General features: G+C 42.4%; 1 protein-coding gene across 12 annotated transcripts in view; it reads right to left on the reverse strand.

Annotated features, from left to right (window-relative positions):
* celf2 (cugbp, Elav-like family member 2) overlaps window positions 1-25,655 on the reverse strand; it is a 1,088,079-nt gene that overhangs the window by 422,400 nt on the left and 640,024 nt on the right. The window contains exon 1 of one of the 12 annotated variants that reach the window (XM_073066512.1): window positions 24,995-25,116. The exons of the other annotated variants lie outside the window; for them this stretch is intronic. Coding sequence (XP_072922613.1) covers window positions 24,995-25,047 — 53 coding nt within the window. The 5' untranslated portion in view covers window positions 25,048-25,116. Of the gene's footprint in view, window positions 1-24,994; window positions 25,117-25,655 lie in introns of those variants that run through there. 12 annotated transcript variants of the gene reach the window in all.

The following is a 25,655-nucleotide window of genomic DNA, read 5'->3' on the forward strand; positions in this document are numbered from 1 at the left end:
ATGTATGCAAGAAAAATGGCCAATAACTCTATCAGCTCCATCACTTTTACAGCCAATGTACCATCACAAATGGGTTTGTACAGTGAATCTGCTTGGAAGAAATTTTACATTAAAGGATATGAAAGATCCAACAATACATTTCTTTCTTGCTCTATCTTCCTGGACATGTATAAAAGATTGATGTAAATTTCCTGACCTTTTCCCTTTCATGGAAATGTACTTGTCAAAAACATCCACTCTTTGGATGTTTATATTTCTCGGAAAAATTCCATCTCATCACAGAAGAAGCCCTCCCCACCATTGAATACATTTACATGGAACACTGCACAGAAAAGCAGAATCCATCATCAAAGAACCCCCTCCCCCACCCCATCATCCAGGTCACGTTCTCGTCACTATTACCAATCGGGCAGAAGCTACAGGAGTCTTAGGTCCCACACCATCAAGTTCAGGAACATCAAGCTCCTGAAATGGCATGGATAACTTCATTCTCCACTACTTTGAACTGATCCTATGACAAACAGACTCACTTTCAAGGACTCTTTACAACTCATGTTCTCAGTATTATTTTTTATTTGCACATTTTATCAAATAAAATAAAATGTCAGTCTTATTTTTTCTTGTAAAATTTTATTGTATTTCTTTTCTCATGTAAGTGCCAGCAAGAAAATGAATCTCTGGGCAGAATATTGTAACATTTATGTACTTTGATAATAAATTTACATAAATTCCAGAATAAGTAAGGCATTTCTCCTGAGTGTTCTAATCAGGATTTCGATTTTCAATCAGCGTCATCAAGATCGATCATCTGGTAAATGCCATGTTTCTTTTAGTGGCCACTGTGCTTCTTATAGCACAAGGTGACTGCACTTCATAAAGTACATTGTCGGTTTTAAGGGATATTCTAATACTGTGCAAGATGCTACGCATACATACGGTATGTTCATTCTTTCTACTTTTATTAATATTCTCTGGGCTCCCACTATCCAGATAGCCACAATTCCCTCCCACACAGTCAGATCTGGAGCCAACATTATGTCATAAGGCAGGATGAGCCTTGTATTAGGTTCAGGGTGATCACCAAGGGAAATAAACTTCAAACCGCAGTTAGGTTGTAATGAAGGACAAGAATTTACCCTCAACCAGCCTTACTCTATGGCCAACAAGCAACGCAGGAACTAGAAAAACAAAGCACCAAGCCTTGCTGGATGGCATTAATTTAAAGGCTCAAAGATGAAACTGCTTCAATGTGCAAATAAACATTTCTTTCTCTAAAGCAACACTCACAAAATACTGGAGGAACTTAGATGGCAGCATCTATGGAAAAAAGTAAACGGTCGACGTCTTGGACCAAGACCCTTCATCAGGATTGGAAATGAAGAGATGTCAGAGGAAGAAGGTGGGGGGAGGGGAGGAGGAAGTACAAAGTGATAGGTGACAGGTGAAACCGGGAGGTGGGGGTGGTTTGAAGTAAAGTGACGGAAAATTGATTGGTGAAAGAGATAAAGGGCTGGAGAAGGGGGTGAATCTGATAGGAGAGGACAGGACCATGGAAAAATTGAAGGGGGAGGAGCACCAGAGGGAGCTGATGGACAAGTAAGGAGATAAGATGAGAGAGGGAAACAGAAATGGGGAATGGTGAAGGAGAGGCAGGGTTGGGGCAATTACTGGAAGTTTGAGAAATCGATGTTCATGCCATCAGGTTGGAGGCTACCCAGGCAGAATATAAGGTGTCGCTTCTCCAACCTGAGTGTGGGCTCACCGTGGCACTAGAGGAGGACATGGACAGACATGTCGGAATGCAAATGGAAAGTAAAATTTAAATGGGCGGCCACCGTAAGAACCCACTTTTTGTGGCGGATGGAGCGAAGAGGCTTGGCAAAGCAGTTTTCCAATCTACGTCAGTTCTCACCAATATACAGGAGGCTGCACTGGGAGCACTGGATACAGAAGATGACCCCAACAGACTCACAGGTGAAGTGTCACTTCACCTGGAAGGACTGTTTTGGGCCCTGAATGGTGGTGAGAGAAGACGTATAGGGGTAGGTATGGCACTTGTTCCGCTTGCAAGAATAAGTATCAGGAGGGCGATCAGTGGGGAGGGACGAATGGACAAGGGAGTCGTGTAGAGAGTGATCGTTACAGAAAGCGGTAAGTGGGGAGGGTGGAGTAGAAGGGAAAAATGTGCTTAGTGGTGGGATCCCATTGGGGATGGCAGAAGTTACGGGGAATTATGTGCTGGGTGCCAAGGCTGGTGAGGTGGTAAGTGAGAACATGAGGAACCCTCTCCCTGGTACGCTGGCAGGAAGATGGTGTAAGGGCAGATGAGTGCAAAGTGGAAGAGATGTGGGTGAGGGCAGCATTGATGATAGAGGAAGGGAAGCCTCCTCCATTTCATGCAAATGTTGCCCTCACCCCATTCCCCCACTGTCAGATCAGGGATAGGGCTCCCCTTCTCTTCAACCTACCACCCCACCAGCCTCTGCGTCCAGCACATAATTCTCCATAACATCCGCTACCTCCAACAGGATCTCAACACCAGGCACATCTTTCCCTCCCTCTCCCCCCCCACTTTCCGTAGGAATCATTCCCTATGCAACTCCCTTGTAAATTCGTCCTTCCCCACTGATCGCCCTCCCACTACTTATCCTTGCAAGCAGATCAAGTGCCACACCTGCCTCTGCTTTTCTTCCATGGTCTTCTGTTCTCTCCTATCAGATTCCCCCTTCTCCAGCCCCTTATCTCTTTCACCAATCAACTTCCCAGCTCTTTACTGCACCCTCTCCCCTCTCCCAGCTTCACCTATAATCTAACGCCTCGTTTTCCTTCCTCACCTCCCCCCACCTTACTCTGACTTCTCCTCTTCCTCTCCAGTCCTCATGGAGGGTCTTGGCCTGAAATGTCGGCTGTTTACTCTTTTCAATCGGTGCTGCCTGGCCCACTGAGTTCCTTCAGCACTTTATGTGTGCTGTTATGGATTTCCAGCATCCATGTCTGAGTTTTTTCCTCCAAGCCCTGTTGATCTCTTTCCTGATCTGTCTCTACCTATCACCCACCAGCAACTCTCCCCTGCCTCCACCCCTTCCGATTCCTCGCCTAGTGCCACCTGTCCATCATCATCATCATTTGATTCCACCAATCACAAGCCAGCCCCTGCCTCACCCCTCCCATTCACCTTATTTTGCTGACTACCTCTCCTCTACATACTCAGTGCTGATACAGAGCCTCGATTCAAAATGTCAACTACTCCTTCGCTGCCATAGATGTTTAACCCACTGAGCTACTTAGAACAGAGACTGTTACAGCACAGTACAGGCCCTTCAGCCCATGATGTTGTACCCACATTTTAATCTACTCTAAGATCAACCTAACCCTTCCCTTGCATATAGCCCTCAATTTTTCTTTCATCTATTTGGCTGTCTAAGAGTCTCTTAAATCTTCATAATGCACCTTCCTCTCCCAGTGCATTCTATGCACTTAATGCTGTCTATGTAAAAAAAAACACTACCTCTGACACCCCCTATACTTTCCTCCAAACTCTTTAAAATTATTCAAAATTATGTCCTCTTTTATTGCCATTTGCACCCTGGGGGAAAAAAAGCACTGGTCATCTACTCTATACATTGTATGCTTCTTATCATCTTATACACCTCAACTAGTTCACCTCTTAACCTCTTTCACTCCAAAGAGAAAAAGCATTTACTCGTTCAACTTTTCCTCATGAGTCCTGTTCTCTAATCCAGGCAGCATTCTGGTAAATTTCTTCTGCACTGTCTCTAATGCTTCCAGATCCTTCATATAATTCTGGTGACCAGAACTGTCCTAAGTGTGGCCTAATCAAAGTTTTACAGAGAGGCAACATTACCTTTTGGCTCCTGAACTCAATCCCCTGACTAATGAAGCCCAACAAACTACGGGCCTTCTTAAATACTCTATGAATTTACACAGCAGCTTGAAGGGATTTATGGACATGGGCCGCAGGATACTGCTGTTTCTCCACACTACTAAGAAACCTTATTCCAGCAGTTTTCCTTCTGCTTTTATCACCTGATCTGTCGAAACCTCTCTCCAAGTGGTATTTTGTTCTCCACCTCCCTCCTCCGCACCAGCTCTGGTTTGCAAACTCTAACCCCACCACTTCTCCCTGAGTTATGGGGGGGGCAGTGACCTAAAAAGTTGACTGGTTTTCCTTCCATAGATGCTACTTGACTGGCTGAGTTCTCTCAGTAGTTCTGTTTCTGTCTTACACAAATAAACAACCCCCTCACTGTTAGCACAGAGAATAGCTGGCAGACAAATTACAGGCCTTGTTTTCCACTGAACTCAGAAGAATTTTCTTCTACCTCTTGGCAATTTATCATGGCTGATGCAGTCAGTGAATCTACAGCTCGAGCATAAGTGGGTCACAGGTCATGACAGTTCCTACAGCATCATGAAGCACAACTTGTTTCTGCTCCAGTGGCCATGTTCACTGGTAGGAGATGCTTTGGGTTAACCCTAAGTGTACCTACATTGTCTGCTCTCTCTCATCACAGCTGCAAGAACATTGCCTGGTTGTCAAATAGGCAAATTTTTACAGGTGCTGCTCAGAGTGAGACTCACGTGAAGAACAGGATGTGGATCTGGTGTTCAACCTCCTTCTCCATGGCAGCAGCCAGTAGAAAGCCTTGCAATGTTGAATGACAATAAAGAAGCTACGTAAATAAAGTTCACAGCAAATTTATCATCAAAGTACATATATGTCTTCATGTACAACCATGAGATTCATTTTCCTGCAGGCATTCACAGTAAGTCAAAGAAACAAATAAAAAAACAATAAATATCTTGAACATGGGATGAAAAGTCCTGGAAAGTGAGTCCATAGATTGTGGGGACAGTTCAGTGATGGGGTGAATGAAGTCATCTCCTCTAGTTCAAGGTCATGATAGTTGAGGCATAATAACTGTTCCTGAACCTGGCGGTGTGGATCTTGAGGCTCCTGTACCTCCTTCCTGATAGTGGCAGTGAGAAGAAAGCATGGCCTGGGTGGTAGAGGTGATGGATTCTGTTTTCCTCTTACAACAGTCCATGTAGATGTGCTTGAATGGTGGGGAGGACTTTACCCATGATGGACTGGGCTGTATCCGCTACTTTTCATAGGTTTTTCTGTTCAAGGGCATTGGTGCCACTTTGTAGGAGGTGATAACATTCAAGTCCACAACTGTCAAGCATCCTTCCTTGATCAAATTGTTGAGCTGGTCAAGGACAATGAGTCACAAAGCTCTCTTGTCATTCATTACATGGCTTTATCATAATAGTCTCAACTCTCTCTGACAGCCCTCTCCTAAGATACACAAGTGTGCCACCTGGCCTTTACAACCTCATCCAAAACACCTTCTCGTTGCCTTCCCAGCTTGACATCTGAAATAACCGTGGCAATGAATTAATGATAAAAGATGCAGCATGTTGTGAGGATCTTAACAGAGAACATTACTCACTTTACATTTATTATTCTCACAGTAGAAGAGGGACCTTTACACAAACTTAACGAGGAAATAACAAAAAACATTCACAAGATATTTTTTAAAACAGCAGAAGGAATAATGAACTGTGGTAATTTTGTTTGTAAAGATTTCCTTTACCTTGAAAGCTAAAGATTATTCAGAAGAAGAATAGTTTCTGTTGTGCTGGAACATTGTTTTTTTTATTCAGTAATATATATTTAGGCTATAAACAAGCAGTTGTAACTTAAGAGCATAATCAATAGCAACAAGTTGTGTTAATATAATGCCTTTAAAAAAGAAAAAGTGCCCCAAGATAATTCATAGGAATGCTATAAAAAAGTGGTATTGATTTATTATTGTTACATGTACTGACATACCATGAAAACGTACTGTTTTCCCTGCCATGCATTCAGGTTTTTCCATACATAGCTATGATGAGACACTAAAAAGAAAACCAAATGCAGAGTATAGTCACAGGAGATCCTGCAGAAGTTGCAACTGCAGAGTAACACACACAATTTCCTTGGGGAGCTCAGAAGGCCAGACAGCATCTACGGAGGGGAATAATGACTTGTGAAGTCCTGGTGAAGGATCTCAGCCTGAAACATTAGCTCGTTATTCCTCTCCATAGATGCTGCCGAACCTGCCCGGTTCCTCTAGCATTTTATGTGTGTTACTGCAGAATACAGTGTTACCGTTAAGCGGAAAGTGCATGGAGACAAAAAATTAGGGCCACAAGATAGATTGGAAGATCAACAGTTCATCTTTAGGTCTGTTCAAGAGTTTGATAGCAGTGGGATAGAAACGGTCCTTGAGGCTGGTTTCTCAATGCTCTCAGGCTTTTGCATCTTCTGCCTGAGGGAAGAGGGGAGAAGAGAGAATGACTGGCATGGAGAAGAGTCCATAAAAGGGTCTGCAAAGCACTGTAGAGATACTACCAACACGATCTGCAAAAGTGTCCAAATCCATTGGTGCACAATCCATGAACAGAGTTGTCCTCGCCTAGTAGAACATTCCAAGCTGTTACATCCAGCCAGCTTCGGTGGACAGCCACATTGTTTGTGCACCCAATACCAGATTCCCAAAATGGACACTATTCTGAGTTCTGCCGTGGCAAATGGTTTACCAGGTGGAAAGAAGAAAATGAGAAGCTGACTTGTAAAGGTGTAGCATCCTCATTGGCTAAAGGGAATTCGTGGCTCATGAGTGAGGAAGGAGAATTTGAGTTGCATTGAGAACTTTGAGTTCTTTCTTTGGAAGCACCCAGTGTAAGCAGCATAAGGAAGGTAATGTTCTTCAGTCACCTGTCTGCATGCTCTCTGCCCCATACATGGCAGTCTACAGACGCCATGTTCGCCTTATTAGCCATCCCAGAACCTACAGAACTTGAGTGACAAAAGTTAACCCTAACTCTGAGGGACGACCATAAAAGGAGGACAGACAAACAAAGGCTTGCGCAATGAACTTTGCTTTTAGGAATTTCTTTAAGAGAAAAAAAGAGAGGTGGGGTGGACTAAGGACTCAGGGCAAAAAATTCCAGAGCTCAATGCTTTGGCTGCTAAAGATACAATAGCAAAATGGTGGCAGAATTACCTTCAGGGATGTGCAGAAGTCCAGAAAGGGAGGATTGGAGAGACCTAACAACTTGCATTTATTTAATGCCTTGAGCAAAACCCAAGGGATTACATTGTGATGAAAAACGATTGCAAATAAAAATACGACTCGGTAAGTTTGTTGTTCGTGACAATTTGGAAAACCAGGATGATAAAAATGAGCGCTTTTTCCATTGTGAATGTATAAAATTGTTACAGAACCTGACAGCGAACGTCCCAGAATAAGGAGCCTGTCACTCAAGACAGAGTGGAGAAAGCGAACATTGCTGTGAGATTGTTTCATTGACACAGCGGTCGCAAGAGCAACCCAGCAAATCTGGAGCACACGAATTTAGGCTGGCACGTCACTGCAGTACTGTTGGAGTGCTGCACCACTGGTGATTTTGCACTATGGACGAACCATTAATCTGACACTCAAGTGGATATTAAGGGGCCGGTTTCAAAGAAGAATTATTGCAGCACCCTAAAGAAAAGAAAAATTATTTAATGCCTTGAGCAAGGGCACATAATTTTAAGGTGATTGGAGGAACGTATAAGGGCTTTTTACATAGAGAGGTGGAACACACTGCCAGGAGTGATGAAAGAGGCAGATATATTGGAGACATTAAGCAACTCTTAGGTGGGCACAAGATCATGGGCCCACGGGTCCGTACTGTACAGTACTGTTCTATGCTTTATTATTTTGCCTTATTTCTTTGCTATTTCTGGAACTTGTGCATAATTACAACATTGGTGCCAGAATATGCGGCGACACTTGTAGGCTACCTGAAGCACATCCATCGGTGTTTTGGTTGTTAACACAAACAACATATTTCAAAGTACGTTTCGATGCTCCTATGATAAATTAACCTGAATCTTGAATGTGTTTTAGTGGCTGCAAATCACTTTGAGATGTACTGACTTAACTGTGATATAGAAGTGACCACCTCTCTTCCTTTCTTTGAGGCAGACGTACAAAGGTCCCTCGGTCTGCCAGAATGACTCTGCTCAACCCCTAGTACTCAGATAGCCCTATGTGAACATCCAAAGGACACGGGGATTGTTTCTTAGCATCAAGCCAGCTCTGTCATGAACTCCAAGTTTCCGTGATCTACACATTGATGGAAAATAACATGACCAATATATGTTACAGTGTGGTAGCACATTTCAGTCCACACATTTGCTCGTCTGTGCTCCAGTTACGGGGCCAGCGTGACGGCAGAAGTGGAAACAGCAGCTGGAAGAGCGAGGAATATTACTGGCAGGGTCAAGGAGGCTTGACTGTTCGCACCAGCAGTCATCTGCAAGGTTATTAGATTCCCATGACAGGTGGAGCCTGCAGATTCCATCAGCATGAACTATGGCCATCATCGCTGCAGTGACCTCATTATTCACCAGCCTAACTGCTTCCTGGACCATGCATGCTTCACTCTCCACTCTCTCAGGCTCCTGACAGTTTGTGAACATAACCTGCAGCTGCAAAAATTTACTTCAGAGTATTCACAATCCACTAGGATCCGCAAGCCTGTATCACTCATACTCTTTTACAAAGAATATTGAACAGTACAGCACAGGAGCAGACCCATCGGCCCCGGATGTCTGTGCTTACCATGATGCCAAATGGATCAACTTTATTTGCCATACACGTTTACATGTACTGTATTACAAATTTGCTGCGATGTGCTGGTCAGGGTGCGGCCTACAACAAAAAACAATGACATTCAACAATTGTAAAGAATAGAGAATTGTACTTTATATATCTAATACCTTATGCCCACAGATGATCCATTCATTCCCTTCATATGCCTAACCTAAAAGCCTCCTGAACACCACTATTGTATGTGCCTCCATTGTCACTGCTGGCAATGGGTTCCGCACACCTACCATTCTGTGTAAAAAAAACCTGGCCCCACACATCGCTTTAAAGTTATTCCCTCTTGACATTGCTACAATGAAAAAATGGTTCCAGCTCTCTATCCCATCTATACTCATCCTTAGCCTCTGATACTCTAGAAAACAATCCAAGCTGGTACAACCTCTGCTCTTAACCCATAGCTTTTAACTCATTGCCAAAGATGGCTGTGGCCTAAAAGCCAGCAGCAGCATTCCTAAAGCCAAATTAATGCTAATGTGAAGTCAGTGTTCTTGGTATTTATTGATGAACTAGGGAAAATAAAATGGCTTTTCCAAACAAGCCTTTCCAGATTTAACAGTTAAAGTGAAGAAGAAGAAGAATAGCCCTTAACTCGGCAGTGGAGTTATCGGGGCACCGTCATGACGGTGTTTCCGTAGCGAGCTATTCTTGTTTCACGAGGCCGAGTTGCTAGCTCGACGCTCAACTCGGCTTTGAATTCGAACTCGGGAATCTTCGCTCCGCAGTCTGGTGCTGATATTATTGTGCCACCAAGCGTGACAACTGTTAAAGTGAGAAACGTTTAAATCTGACTTATAAATAAATATCCTCCCTAGGTTACGACAGGGATCAGTTCCCGAGAACCATTTGTAATTTTTTTGTAACAGTTTGTAAGTCAGAAATGTAGATTCCTCTTGGCAATATATTTAAATGAAAGCACAACACAACTAAGGGCAACAGTAGATAAAACCAGGGCAATTAACACAGTCATTCATCTGTCAGATATTGCCACAAATGAGGATCACTGCCTCATTCTGAACATTGTCTCTTCTCCTCTCACCCATCAGGCAGAAGATACAAAAGCCCGAAAGCACATACCACCAAGCTAAAAGACTGCTTCTATCCCACTGTTATCAGACTCTTGAACAACAAATTAGACTCTTGTCCTTGCAATCTATCTCTTCAAGATTTTGCACTTTATTATTTACCTGCAGTGTACTTTTTTGGTAGCTTTTGCACTTAATTCTCCATTGTTATCGCTCTTTCTTGCTCAATACACCGAGTAATTATTTGATATGTATGAACAGTACGCAGACAAGTTTTTCCACTATATCTTGGTACCTGCAACAATAATAAACTAATACCAATCCCACACTTCACAAGATGCCTGCAAGCCTGCAGCCCAGGTAAATTCATCCTGCTCGACTCCCAGACACTTGTTCGTATGCACAGGCTATGCTTAAGTTTGGAAGATGGCGAAGTCATGTATTACAGATGCACGAAATCTGAAATAAAAGTTGAGAATGCTGGAAATGCTTGGCAGGTCAAGCAGCATCCGTGGAGAGAGAAAGTGAGCTGTTTCGGTCAATCACTGTCCATCACCATAAATGATAACTGGCGGCACAGTTTCAGCAGTTTATAATTCAGAACCTGAATCAGGTTCATTATCACTGACATATGTTGTGGAATTTGTTGTTTCGTGGCAGCAATAATTACGACTCTTTTCAAATTAAATTACTAAAATTAAACAGATATGAATGAGAAGACAGGGTTCAGCTTTCACACAATAAAATCGCACCCTGAGGGCATGAACACATGCTTTGTAACCTGAGTGTTACTTTTAAACAGTAGTTATAGCTGTTATGTAAGAATATTAAGACATCACAAAATAACAGTTAAAGATGAAATTAAAAAACACATTCTTCTCTGACATCAACCGAAGTTGAAATGATGTGGTAATAAAGTCTAATTACATGCTGGTTCACTGGCAAAGCAAAAGGCAAGCAGCGCAAGCATGAATCCCTCTTCATTTTAATGAATTCAGTAAAAGATCTAGAAACTTACAAGGCCTTCAAGTGACTGGCTTCTGCTGTTAAGCTGATTTGTAATCCAAGTTTCAATGGAAAGGAATTACTTTATTTTTTCTTCATTCCCCAGTGTTTTAACCTTTTTATTAACATTTATGCATTTGGGGCAGTGAGCTGTGAGCAAAATGAAGGGCATTTCAATTCAAATGGCTAATTAATAATAAGAGAGAATGTACAGTACAGGACAACTGTATGGAAAGTCTCCCCACTAGGGTTTCTGATCTGTTTTGCATTCCATAAGGCCACAAGATGATAAGACATAGGATTAGAATTAGGCCATTTGGCCCATTGAGTCTGGTCCTCCAATACATCATGACTGATTTATTATCCCTCTCAACCTCATTTTCATGCCCTCTCCCCTATCCTTTGACAACCTTTCTAATCAAGAACCTGTCAATCTCTGTTTTAAATACACCCAATGATTTGGCCTCCACAACCGAAAGTGACAATGAATTCCACAGATTCACCACCCTCCGGCTAAAGAAATTCCTCCTCATCTCTGTACTAAAAGGATGTCCTTCTATTCTGAGGCTGTGCCCCCTGGTCATAGACTCCCACACTTCTCCCCACATCTACCCTATCTTGGCCTTTCAGCATTCGATAAGTTTCAATGAGATCCTCCCTCATTATTCTGAGCTCTATCAAGTACAGACCCAGAGCCATCAAATGCTTCTCATACCTTAACCCTTTCATTCCCGGGATCATCTGTGAAAATCCTTCAGCACCTTCTGCTGGGTTATGAACTTCATAAAGATGACTGTGGTGTTATCTGAAGCTGTTAATATTAAAATGTATGAATAGTGGAATTCTGAAATACAGTTATGTGATGCTGGAATCAATGAATAAACCTCCTTTGAAAAAGGGGGAAATTGGGATTGTTCAGGAATGCTTACATTTCTCTGCATTGGTTTGACAGGCTCACCGAACCTCCTAACAAAGTTTTTGGAATTTAAGGAAATTTGGTAGGTCGCCAAAGACTCTAGCAAATTTCTCCAGATATATATATTTTTGTTAGAGATACAGCACGGTAACGCGTCCTTTTGGCTCAACAATCCCATGCTGTCCTATTAAACCCATATGACCAATTAACTTACTAACTTCTAGGTCTTTGAAATGTGGGAGGAAACTGGAGGAAACCCAGCTGTCCATGGGGAGGACGTATGAACTCCTTACAGGCAGAGGCAGAACTGAACACAGGTCACTGGCGCTGTATTCACGTTACACTAAGTGCTTAGCTGTCATACCAAATATCTGACGGACAGGACCCTGACTGGTTGCTTCACGGGCTGGTATGGAGGTTCCATTGTCGAGGATCAAAAGAGACTGCAGACTCAGCCAGCCTCCCCACCATTAAGGACATCTTCAAAAGGCAATGCCTCAAGAAGGCGATACCAATTATTAAGGACTCTCATCACCGGAGGCATGCCCTCTTCTTATTACTACCACTGGGAGGAAGTACAGAAGCCCAAAGACCCACACTCAACCTTTTAGTTTCTTCCCTCTGCCATTAGGTTTCTGAGCAGTGCGTGAATCCATGAGCACCATCTCGCCGTTCCTCTTTTGCACTAATTATTTACTTGTTTCTAACTTATTGTCATTTTTTATGTCTTACGCTGTGATACTGCCACAAAACAACCCTCAGACTCCTCTAAATATTCCACCTTTCACCCTAAGCCTACAGTTCTAATCTCACCCAACCTGAGGGGTGAAAGGGTTTGTAGACTATTCAGCTATGTATGTGTATTGGGGGGGGGGTGCAAATCACAGAAAAATTCAGACTTGCTTTCCACCCAGTTCCAGGGACCAGGAATAGGGTCACTGTCTTGAAGACATTCCACTGCTGCCTTGAAGCACAGAATCAAGTTGTACCATACCCTGGCCAACTAAAACCAGCCTGCTCTTCACAGACTATCGGATCAAACCAGAGCCCTTTGTGTCCCAGTTACCTAATAGCCCACCGGGGAGCTCCAGTCCTGATTGTTAAAGAGAGAAACCCAAGCAATGGCTGAGCAGCTATCTGTGAATACAGCAGGCTGATAACAGAAGCCCTGAGATGATATTAGTTTAACATCTGCTATGTGGTGGTCCCTTGTCATTTTTCTAACACAGGCCATAACCTCTTTAGCTTAACTGTGTTAATGTCACCATTGCAACAGGAGAGAAAGGAATGCCATTCAAATACACACTCAATCTGCCAATGCGACCAAATGTAATTCCTGACCTCTCAATCATGCAGGTTTCCCATGAAATGGCAGTGGCAATTTTATTTTGTTTCCCTCAAAGGAACAAGAGGACTGATCGCCCATCAGTGTGCTTGTCACAGGGAAATCACACTTCTGTGCACCTGGTGTGCTCTGTTAATCCAACATTACTCCTTTCATTATTGACTAGTTAATAACCTGGAAGATTTAGGAATGAAATACTGTTTCATGTTTAGAGATCTGTGACTGGAATTGTCTCGCATTAATTTCTTTTTCATTCACAAGCCTGCTGAAATATCATGAGAATTAGTGATGATCATACTCACAAAAATACCCCAAAAAATGGCATTATTTTTCTTCATGTGGATATCATGCCCTATGGCTGCAATTTGTGATTCAAGCGTGCATCCGATGTGTCATGTGGAATCATTTGGCAGTTTGTTATAAACGGAATAAGAAAATATCTTTTAAAACTGTTGCAGTTCTATTCAGAATAGCAAAATCACTAACTTGGGAAAAAATGCTTAGAAGTTACTCTTAGAGAATGGGCTGAATTAAGATTCCCAGGGCAAAAGGAATAAAGAGTTGATGTTTCAGGCTGAGACCTGTCACCACGACTCTTTTCTTTACTCCTTAGATGCTGCCTGACCTGCTGCGTTCCTCCTGCACTTTGAGTGTGTTACTCTGGATTTCCAGCATCTGCAGGATCCCTTGTGTTTAATGGATCAAGATTCAGTTTCCATGCTTTCGGCAGCAACATAACATGCCTACCATTTACTGACCCTAATGTGCATGTCTTTGCAATACAGGAGGAAACCAGAGTACCCAGAGGAAACCCACCTGGGAATGGGGAGAACATACAAACTCCTTACATACGATGGTCGAATTTAACTCAGGGTGCTGCTGCTGAAATACAAGCTGGCAGGTAATTGATAAAACTTGGTAAGGGGGATGAAGTAAGAAGCTGAGAGACCCTTCTTCAGCCCTTTACCTCTTCCACCTATCCCCCTCCCAGCTTCTCAATTCTACCTCCTACCCCACCCAACTACCTTCTCCTCACCGTTCAACTGCTTGTTTGTACTCATCCCCCTTCCCCCCCCACCGTCTTTTTCTGAGGAAGGGTCTTGGGCTGAAACATCAACTGTTTATTCCTCTCCATAGATGCTGCCTGATCTGCTGAGTTCCTCCAGCACCTTGTGTGTGCATATTGCCCTGGCCCATAGTAAATTCTTAATAGGGGAAAGTGAGGCAAATGTGTCTGCTGGTGGCATCTCTTTGATGGTGGTGGTGAATGATTTGAATATGGATTCTAGTTGGGTGGAAGGTGAGGACCAGGGCAATGCTATCCTTTTATTGGCTGGAGGAGATGGGATGAGAACAGAGGGGTGAGAAATGAATAAGATGTGGTCGAAGGCTCTGTTAGTAATGGTAGAGGGAGGTCAAGGTTTAGGAGCCTTCTGTTTAACTAGCGCATTTCCCATCACTTTCAGTGCATTCCAAAATACCTCACAGTTGGCGAAGCATTTTTGAACTGTGGTCATGGTGGTAATATAGAAAATATGGAAGCAAGTTTAGGAAACCTACTGAATGTTGAAAGGCCTTGATAGAGTGAATGTGGAGCGGGTGTTTCCTATGGTGAGGGAGTCTAAGACCAGAGGACGCAGCCTCAGAATATGGGAACGTCCATTTAGAATGGAGATGATACCCTATTCCAAGCTTATTTGATTTTCCAGCTTTAATCTTATTTATGTTGAGAGGATCGGAGTTGACGACACTGATGATTATGTATTCTTGTGAGATATTATAAACAGCCCTTTTTTATTCTTTTTCTAGTTTTTCTTTCTTTTTTTGCTCTTTTTTCTTCTTTATTAGCTATTAGATTAGTAGTTTAGTTAATTTTGCAAACTTTTTTTTCTTTTTTCTGTTTTTTTATATCATATATTATGAAATACCTAGATTTACCTTGTTCATACATATACTGTATGGTTCATGTTTTGGGAAAACTCATTTATACTGTAATCATTGCTTATGTATTCTTTCATGTGCAATGGGAATTTGTATGTTTGTAATCCCTTTATTAATATATCAGTTGTATTTTGTTCATATTATTAATATTAATAAAAAGATTGAAAGAGAAAAAAAGAATGGAGATGAGGAAGAATTTCTTTAGCCGGAGTGTTGAATCTGTGGAATTCATTGCCACAGGTGGCAGTGGAGGCCAAGTATTTAAATATATATAAGGCAGAGGTTGATAGATTCTTGATTGGTCAGGGCATGAAGGGATATGGAGAGAAGGCAGGAGGTTGGGGCTGAGAGGGAAATGGATCAGCCATGATGAAATGGTGGAGCACACGCAATGGGTCAAATGGCCTGATTCTGCTCCTATGTCTTATGGAACATCAAGTTCACATGAAGTCCAATTTTATGCACGAAGGGATAGACACTGGCCCAAAGATTCGGGGTAATTCTACCCCTCGCTGGTCTTTAAAATTGTGCCATGGATTTCCTTTCTATGCTTCTACCTACCAAATGTCTACCGACTCCATCCCTCCCACTCGCCCACCCACCTTCATCTCCCCACCACCCATCTCCCCTTCTCGGTCCACGGACTGGGTCCTGTCTCACTCCTCTTCTTCTCCTCTTTACACCAGCTATCTTCTCTCTCCACTCTTAGTCTAAGGCAGGATCTTAGCCCGAAATGTGGACCAGATCATGCTCTCCACAGATGCTGCTTGACCTGCTGAGTTTCTCCAACATTTTCCTCTTCTTTTGCTGCAGATTACAGCACCTACAGTCCCCTGTGCCTTCATCACTGACGGCCACCATTTCCTCAAAGACCCTTAGATTTTTATGCTGGAATTATCAGTGAACCCACATAACTTTTAAGTCGGGGGTGAGAATGTTGTCCAACTGAGGCATGGCTGAAGCACTGTCAATAACCACAGAAAATCAAACAGGCTCGCCAGTGACATAGATCCAAAGGTTGGCTGTCAAAATGGAGACTGCATTGCTTCAGACTACGCCAGAGCAAGGATTACTCTTTTGGACCGAGCAGTGACAGGATCTTCAGTCAAATTCAAACTGAAGATTCCTCTGTCACGTATCACTCAAGTGGGCACCAGGCAAAGCTGCTAGCTGTCATGTCTCACAGCCTAAAGGCATCTTCCTTAGAAAGCAATGAACTTCCTTTTCCAGGCATTCAGCACCTAATTAACCTTCCTAATTAAAATAATTATCGGCCACTTGCTTATGAGTGCCTATCTTAGCGATATGTTCCATGCTCCCCTCTAAAGCTCTGGATATAAATATTAATTATTGCAATTTATGCTTTTCTATGTTTTATCCTCTATAGAATTGCTGTGTGTTATCACCACCAAGCTGAAGTTTAGAAGAATAAGGGGGAATCTAATTGAAACCTATCGAATATCGAAAGGCCTGGATAGTGTGGACATGGAAAGGATGTTTCCTATAGTGCAGATCCAGAGGGCACAGCCTTAGAATAGAAAGACATCCCTTTAGAACAGAGATGAGAACAAATTTCTTTAGCCACAGTGTGGCAAATCAGTGGAATTCACTGGCACAGATGGCATAGAGGCCAAAACATTAGACCACAAGATCATAAGACCGTCTGGCCCATTGAGTCTGCTCCACCATTCAATCATGGCTGATCCTTTTTTTCCATCTCCTCCTCAACCCTAGTTCCCAGTCTTTGTAAATTTCTCTGTAAATTTTGATTCCATGTCCAATCAAGAACCTAAAAATCTCTGCCTTAAATACACTCAATGACCTGGCCTCCACAGCTGTGTGGCAACAAATTCCACAAATTCACCACCCTTTGGCTAAAAAGTAGGTATATTAGGTATACTTAAAGCAGAGATTGACCGGTTCTGACTACTAAGGGTGACAAAAGTGACAGAAGGCAGGAGAGTGGGCTTGAGAGGGATAATAATTCAGCCATGAGGGAGAGATTCAATGGGCCAAATGGCCCAATTCTGCTCCTATGTCTTATCAATAATCTGATAATGTTTGCAACTCCAGCTCTATTTTGGCTGTATAAGATACTGAAAATGCTTAGCCTTTTTTTTAATCATCCCGATGTTGCACATCTCCTTCACAATGTGCTACATTATTAAATATAATGACAGCACAATGCAGCTTTTCTTCATTATCTCACGGACTAAGGCATCAGAGGTCACATGGAAATTTGAGGCTGTTACTTAACATAACACAGGCTCTACGACCAAACTGCCAACAGATATCCTCACACAAAAACTTCATTTTGCATCAGGCTGAAAAACATCATGAGTCTGAAAACAGTAATTCCTTCATGCGCCTGATAACAAAACCTCCTGTTGTGCCTTGTGATCAAGCCGCAGTGCTTTTAAAGAGACATGTAAACATGAAACTGTGCTTTGCATCCAGCCAAGTTTGGTCAGAAAGGGGTGGAGTTGACAGCACCAACACTTTCCAAACCGGGAATGATTACAAGAGCAGTCACTAGAGTCACACAGCACTACACCACAGAAATAGGTCCTTCGGCCTGCTCCGTCAACCAATACATTAGTGTCTTATCTCCTTTTAGTTCATTAAACCATCTAATCCCTGTATCCATTGCTGGAACAAACATAAAACATAAAATGCTGGAGGAACTCAGCAAGTCAGGCAGCATCTATGGAGGGAAATAAACAGACAACATTTTTGGCTCTTGCTGTAAGAGTTGGTACCTGGTTTGAGTCTAATGGGACAGTCTTTGGTTGTTTGCTTGCTCATATACAGTTTTCCATTAATTCTATTGTATTTCTTTTTGTCCTGTAAATGCCGGCAAGAAAGTGAACCTCCAGGTGGTATATGGTAACATATACATACCGGTACTTTGATAATAAGTTCACTTTGAACTACAACTGACTATAGGTAATAGGCTCAGGTTATGGTGACTCAATTCTTTAACCAGAGTTTTCCTAATCTGCAATGCTGGGACATGTTTCTCTTGTTGGATTGCTGATTGCAAACTGTTCCCCAGTCACTGTGAGTAGCCACCCACTATGGAAGCAAAGCCAATGCATTGTTACTAAACTCCTGTTGAAGGTGCATTATTGAGCTTGTTACCCGAATGGGCCTGAGACCAGATCAAAGTTCAAAGTGAATTTATTATCAAACCCATATAAGTCACTGTACACTGCCCTGAGATACATTTTCATGTGGGCATTCAGAATAGAACATAGAAATACAATTAATGAAAAACTGCAAAAACTGACAAGTAATCAATGTGCAAGAGGTGATAAACTGGGTGAGGTGCTGAGGTGAGTGAAGTTATCCACGCTGGTTCAGGAGCTTGATGGTAGAAGGTTATAGCTGATCCTGGACCAGGCGGTGTGGGACTTAAGCTTCCTGTACCTCCTTCCTGACGTCTACAATGAGAAGAGAGCCTGGCCTGGATGGTGAGTCTCCCTGATGAAGGATGCTGCTTTGCTGTGGCAGTGCTCCTTATAAAAGTGCTCAACGGTGGGGAGGGCTTTTTATGTGATCGACTGTGCTGTATCCACTACTTATTTTAGGCTTTGTTTATTGAAGAACAATCTCAGCTTATTTTCGCTAATGTAGACTTTTATTAAAACACTAAATATTTTAAACCACTTGCTATAATGTTAACATTGTAAGTACCAGCTGGTATTTATGCTTTTATACACATTTTATCCCATATCTGTATTTTAACCTCGAACTTTATTCTTTATAATTGTTGAATAGTGTTTGTTTTTGCTGCATGTCATGCCCTGACCAACACACCACAGCACATTCCTACTACATGTAAATATATATGCATATAAAGTTGATCCTTTATAAGGTATTAGCAAAGTCAAAGTGAAAACCTATCTAGTTAAGAAGGAGGAACAGCACACAAAATGGAGGAACCCAGTGGGTCAAGGTGACTTGCCAGTCTTACCTAACCTGTGATCGTTCTTAAGCTTATTGACCCAGGGTATAAGAGCTATGGAAATTAGCTTCTTGAAGCAATAACACAGCACATTACAAATAGAAGTTACATAAGCTTACATTAACACAAATTATATGCAACTATCACAATAAAATAATCATAGCACAATTAGTACAAGTTTAAGGAAATATAGTCAGAGGTAAAATTAATAGTCCAATGTCACTCTGCGTGGCTCTTACATACCCTTGGTGGTATGAAGGATCTCTGATGTGAAGTGTTAACTCTTAATGCTTTTCTTCTAAAGCTGACGCTTTATAAGGCATTGGTCAGACCACACAGTTTCAGGCCTCTTATCTAAGAAAGGATGTGTTGGCATTGGAGAGGATCCAGTGAAGATTCACGAGGATGATCTTGTAAATGAAACTGTTAATGTATGAAGAGCATTTAATGGCTCTGGGCCTGTACTCACTGGAGTTTACATGAATGGGGGGGGGGGGGGAATCTCATTAAAACCTATCAAATATTGAATGTCCTTGATAGAGTGGATGTGGAGAGAATGTTTTCTACAGTGGTGCAGTCTAGGACACAGCCTCAGAATACAAGGACATCCCTTTAGAACAGAGATAAGGAGGAATTTCTTTAGCCAGATAGAGGCGAATCTGTAGAATTCATCACCACAGATGGCTGTGGAGGCCATGTCGTTGGGTATATTTAAAACAGAGGTTGATAGGTTCTTGTTTGCAAGGGCATCAAAGGATATGGGGAGGAGGCAGGAAAATAGGGTTGAAAAGGATAATAAATCAGCCATGATAAATGCCTGAGCAGACTTGATGGGCTGAGTGGCTTAATTCTTCTCCTATGGTTATGGTCTTCCTACTGCCTGACCTACTGAGAGTTTTCAGCATATTCTATTTTTAAAACAAAATCTGCAGGTTTACAAAGTTGTCTGGTGTGACAAGCTGGAGTCTGAAAGTTGTGGCTTCACTCCCTGATAATGAGCCTAGATCGAGGTTGATGCTAGATGGGAGTACTGCAGTATCCAGGACACCTTCCAAAGGCTCTGTCCCCAAAAGGAAGCATCTATCATTAAGAACCCCCATCACCCCCAGGGCATGTTCTTTTCTCATTGAGAGAGGAGGTACAGGAGCCTGAAGACACAAACACAATGTTTTAGGAACAACTTCTTCCCTTTCATTGGCAGGTTTATGAATGGACAATGAACCCAAAAACCCTTACTCACTATTTTATGCTTTTTTTTTTGCACTGCTTTTTAATTTTTTTTATAATCTAATTTATAGTATGCTTTATATATTGCTCTGTACTGCTGCTGCAAAACAACAAATTTAATGACATATGACAGTGGTAATAAATCTGATTCTGTTTCCGACTGATGTCAGCAGCAGTACTACACTGAAACCCTGCTTATTTTTCTTAGGTGGATGTTAAAGATCACAACATGGGAACTATGAGTGATTAATAATAATCCTTCATTCAACTTTACGTTGTCATTATTGCAGTGTTATTTGTGGGAACTTACAGTGCGCAAATTGGTAACAGCAGCAGGTGGCATAGCGGTGCATCGATGTCTGTGGTCACTTCACAGATCTGGGAATGCGGATTTAATCCTGAGCTCCAATGCTTGTCTGTGCAGATTCTGCATGTTCACTCTGTGACCACGCAACCTTCCTTTAGGTGATCCAGTTTCCTCCCACATCTGAAAGGCAAGCTGAACCTCTAAAACCCAAGCAAACAGCACGAAAAGGGCAAACCTGCAACACCATTCAATATAAATCAGGATTGATTGATGCCAGTTTCTCTTCCGTACTAGATCTCCTTCACCCATTGATCTATCTCCACTTCAGATATATCTGATGGTCTGGACTTCACCACCCTCAGGGACAGAGAACTCCCGAGCTTCATGAGCCTCTGTGAGAAGAAATTTACATGCACTCAATTTTAAATGACCAGCCTCGCTTGAGACTCTGTCACTGAATCAGTATTAGAACCCCACACAAAGTACTGGAGAAACTCAGCGGGTCAGACAGCATCTATGGAGGGAAATAAACAGTCGATGTTTCAGGCTGAGACCCTTCATCGGGACCGGAACGCTTGCCTCCTTTCTTTCCAGTCCTGATGACGGGACTCAGCCCAAAATGCTGACTGTTCATCTCCCTCCATAGACGCTGCCTGATCTGCTGAGTTCCCAGCATTTTGTGCTTGCAGCACCTGCAGAATCTCATGTCCAAAATCAGAATCAGATTTTTTTTCATTGATATAGGTCATGAAATTTGTTGTTTTGGGGCAGCAGTACAGTGCAAGACATAAAAAAAAATCACTATAAGTTACACTGATAAATAGATAATAGATATATACATTAAGAAAGATTCAGAGACAGACAGGTAGTGAGTTAGAGAGTGCAAAAGAGGAATATTGAAATAGTGTTCTTGGAACATTCAGAAATCTGATGGTGGAGGGGAAGAAACTGGTAAAAAACATCTCACATCTAACCCATTAACTTCCCATGGACTCTTATATGTTTGAATAAGATTCCTGCTCTTTCTTCTCAACTCTGGCCCAAATTATCTAGCCGTTCTTGATGGCAACTGCGAATTGTAGGTCAACAGTTAAAGTGATCCAAGGGGGTTGAAAGGCATGTATGAGGGAAAATAGAACACAAACCACAGGAAAATAAGAGAACGGGATTGCTTTATTGGGAGCAGGATTGGATTCAATTGGCTGAATAGCCACCATCTGGTTTTGCTATGAGGGTCAGGTAAGTTACCACAGTTCAAGAAGCATTTCATCAACACTGATCATTTTAGCACATCCTGAATGGTAAACATACTCAACAGCAACTTTATTAGGTACACCTGCTCATTAATACAAATATCTAGTCAGCTAATTGTGTGGCAGCAACACGAGGCATAAAAGCATGCTGACATAGAAGAGGTTCTGTTGTTCTTTAGACCAAATGTTAGTTCACATTTCTTCCTCATTCTAAGTGATCTTTACCATGGAATGTTTGCTGGTGCCAGATAGGGTGGTTTGAGAATCTCAGAAATTGCTGATCTCCTAGGATCTTCATGCACCAGTGGTCTAGAGTTTACAGAGAATGGTGCAAAAAACAAAAAACATCCAGTGAATGACATTTCCATGGGTGAAAATGCCTTGTTAAGGAGAGAGGCCAGAGAAGAATAACCAGGCTAGTTTGAGCTGACAGGAAGGCTACAATAACTCAAACAACCACGCGTTACAACAGTGTTCAGAAGAACATCTCTGAAAGCACAACATGTTGAACCTTGAAGTGGATGGGCTACAGCAGCAGAAGACCATGCAGGGTTGCATTCCTGTACCTAATAAATGGCCACAGAGTATATAATTTCAAGTGTTCCTACCTTTGCCATGCACAAGAACTATTGGTTCTGTTTGTTGATACTGACAGATACTGAGAGAGTGTTTCGGAAAATGTAATTGAACAAAGAGTAATGCTATGAAGACAGCTGATCAACAGGGAATAGTTTATTCCCAGAGGCATTGTAAACATTTCCCAAATTGATGATAAAAAGATCATGGAGGGAGGAATTATTTAATCAGTATACTTGTTTCAAGCATAGGTTTACCAAAATTAAAACACAACAAAAAATTGTTCAGGCAGTGTTTGCAACATTAAATACGACGAGGGGTTTAACTACTGTCAGAAAATTTGCAATTGATCTAAACAATCCTTTCAACTCAGGGAAAGCTTGTGAATACAATCAGTGTGCACTCAATGGCCATTTATTAAATACACCTGCTCATTAATGCAAATATCTAATCAGCCATTCATGTGGTAGCAACTCAATACATAAAGGCACACAGATATAGTCAAGAACTTCGATTGTTATTCAGACATCAGAATAGGGAAGAAACATGACCTAAGTGACTTTGACTGCGGAATGATTGTTGGTGCCAGACAGGGTGGTCTGTGCATCTCAGAAGCTGCTGATCTCCTAGGATTTTTATGCACGATAGTCTCCAGAGTTTACAGAGACTGGTGCAAAAAAACATCTAGTGAACAACAGTTCTGTGAGTGGAAACGTCTTGCTAATAAGAGGTCAGAGGCGAATGGCCTGATTGGTTCAAGCTGGCAGGCAAGCGGAGGAAACTCAAATAAGCAGGCATTACAACAGTGCTGTGCAAAAGAACTTCTCTGAATGCACATATCAAATCTTGAAGTTGATGGGCTACAGCAGTTGAAGACCGTGAACATACACTCAGTAGCTACTTCGTTAGGTACAGGAGGTAACTAATATTTAGCATAAAATGTTTTGAGGGGAAGCTAAAATAAATACTTGGATTCAGATGCTGTGATCTGGGTTAGGGACTCCCATCACTCACAATGATTCACCTGAGCTGAGGAAGATCAGCTAAGCAGGCAAACGGGAGCAAAAGGTCAAGCTCATCTTGACAGAGAGAGGGCAGGAGTGACATGGTCAAACGCACTAGCATCATCCCTCCTCATGCCCCAAGCAACACCCCCTACCGTCTGAGAAAGGAAAGTCAGGGGATGGGAGAGACTTCAGGGGAGGGGAGGGGCAGAATAGAGACAGGAGAAAGAAGTGGCTGTGGTTTAGCTCTCCTGCAAAAGGGAAGCAAGAGAACTCTGATACCAATTGCTGAAAGTGAACCAGAAAGAGAACATAGAAACAGATACAAGTTTAGTGATACAACATGGAATAGGCACTTCAAGTCTCACTGCCAAACCCAATTTAACCCTAACCTAATTAGGGGCTGATATACAATGAGCAATTAACCTACCCAGTACATTTTTGGACATTGGGAGGAAATTGGGGAACCTGGAGAAAACCCACACATTCCACAGAGAGGACATATAGACTCTTGCTAGAACGCTGCCAGAACTAAACTGCAAAACACCCTGAGCTGTACGTTACCATGGTGCCCTCCGCACGATATATGTAGCTGGACATCAGTTTTATCTCTGCCATGTTCATTTATTAGATGGCAAGCTAAAATATATAAAGAGATATAAAGAGCGAGAAGAGGAGAGGGAATGGAGAGACAGAACTAGATGGCTAGATAACAGTTTATGAGAGAGATTGAGAGAGCAAGACAGTGAGAGGGAACTGAAGTGAGAAAAATAAGAGCGATTGAGAGAGGGAGAGAAAATGGAGAGAGAAATGAGAGAGGAGAGAGAAATAAAAGAAACAGTGAAATAGTGGTCAAACTTGACACAATACTGGACGTATCACTGACGGCAGCTCCCTGATAACAAACAACCGAGCAGATTGATGGAAGAATGATTATCAAACTAAATCGATTCCTTAATCTGACATCCTGTGTTTAATGGAGAAACTACACATAAATCTCCTGACCGATGCCACGGAGCACGCATTGCTCTCTGGAGCACTCCAACGATATTAATGTGATGTCAAACACCGGAGACCAGGAATGTGCGCCCGCACGCCAGCATAATGTGGAATAGCATTAATAGAACATTAAACAAGTTTCTCCTGCAAATGTATTTTGTAAAAAAAAACGGAAGGAGAGGGGAGGTGGGGAATTGGAAGCACGGGGCACTGGAAGTATGTTCTCACTGTCCCGTCGGCAGAGAAAGAGAGAGATGTATATTTAGACTCTCCACTGACAGCCAATGTGTTCAACAAAAGGGCCGCATTTTTTAAAGTCAGCTCAGTCAGAATCAACAACAACCCCCTCTGCTGCCAACCTCCACCAACAAACATCTCGGGTACTTTCTGACTTAATGTTATTCCCCTTCCTCGACCCAGCGCCAGGAGGCCACCACACATCTAGAGTGAGTGAAATTGGTCGGCGAAGGGAGGAGGGGAGGGAGGAAACTCAATACCCCGGCTCATCGCACACTCCCGCGCCGTCCACCCCACTCTTGAAAACAAAAGGTCCGCAAAATGCGAGCAATTTCCTCCTACAGACGCAAAAGCCAGATGCACTAAAAGCAAAAGCGAGCACGGCAAAAGCACAGCGGTAGCAGAATCGGAGCCGCGGTTAAAACTTAGTATTGTACGCAGAGACAGACACACGCTACAGTACCTCAAAGGCAGCTCATCGTTTATCAGAATAGCAGCAGGTTTAGGACAGCGCATGCTTTGTGCAAAGATATTCTCGACAAAAGGCAGCCCACAAGCCCGTGAAACATTAACGGCACCGTAACTCCACTCTCAATGGCCTCTCTCTCTCTCTTATCAACGCTGCAGAAGTAGAAAGCGGGGCCTTCACAGAATCACTGAGCAGAAATAATCCTCTCTGACAAGTTATGTTGTTTGAGCATATCTAACATTAATGCAGCGCACAGCCCCAGGGGTCTTGTTTGCATTCAGCTATTGCTGAGACAGGGAGGATTGCCGTTAATTATAAGTAGTACTGGGTGGCAAGCAAAATATCTCCCTTCTTATGGATACTGTTCCAGCTTGACATGTAAACACCAAACCAAGAGTTGCATTCAGAATCAGCAATTACAGGGAAGATAAATAACTTGGTTACTCCAACTCTTGTTTTTTTTTCCCCATTGCATCTGTCCGGAATACATCAAATGAATTAAACATTTCATCCTCAGCCTTGCAGGAAAAATAAATCAATTTTAAGCTGACCTGGGTCAGAAACAGGCTATTTTTCACACTTCATTAAAGATATATTGAGTAAATAACAGTTAAAAAAAAAACGAGAAAATCTGCAGATGCTGGGAATCCAAGCA

This window comes from Hemitrygon akajei, chromosome 14 (genome assembly GCF_048418815.1).
Source record: "Hemitrygon akajei chromosome 14, sHemAka1.3, whole genome shotgun sequence".
NCBI lineage: Eukaryota > Metazoa > Chordata > Chondrichthyes > Myliobatiformes > Dasyatidae > Hemitrygon > Hemitrygon akajei.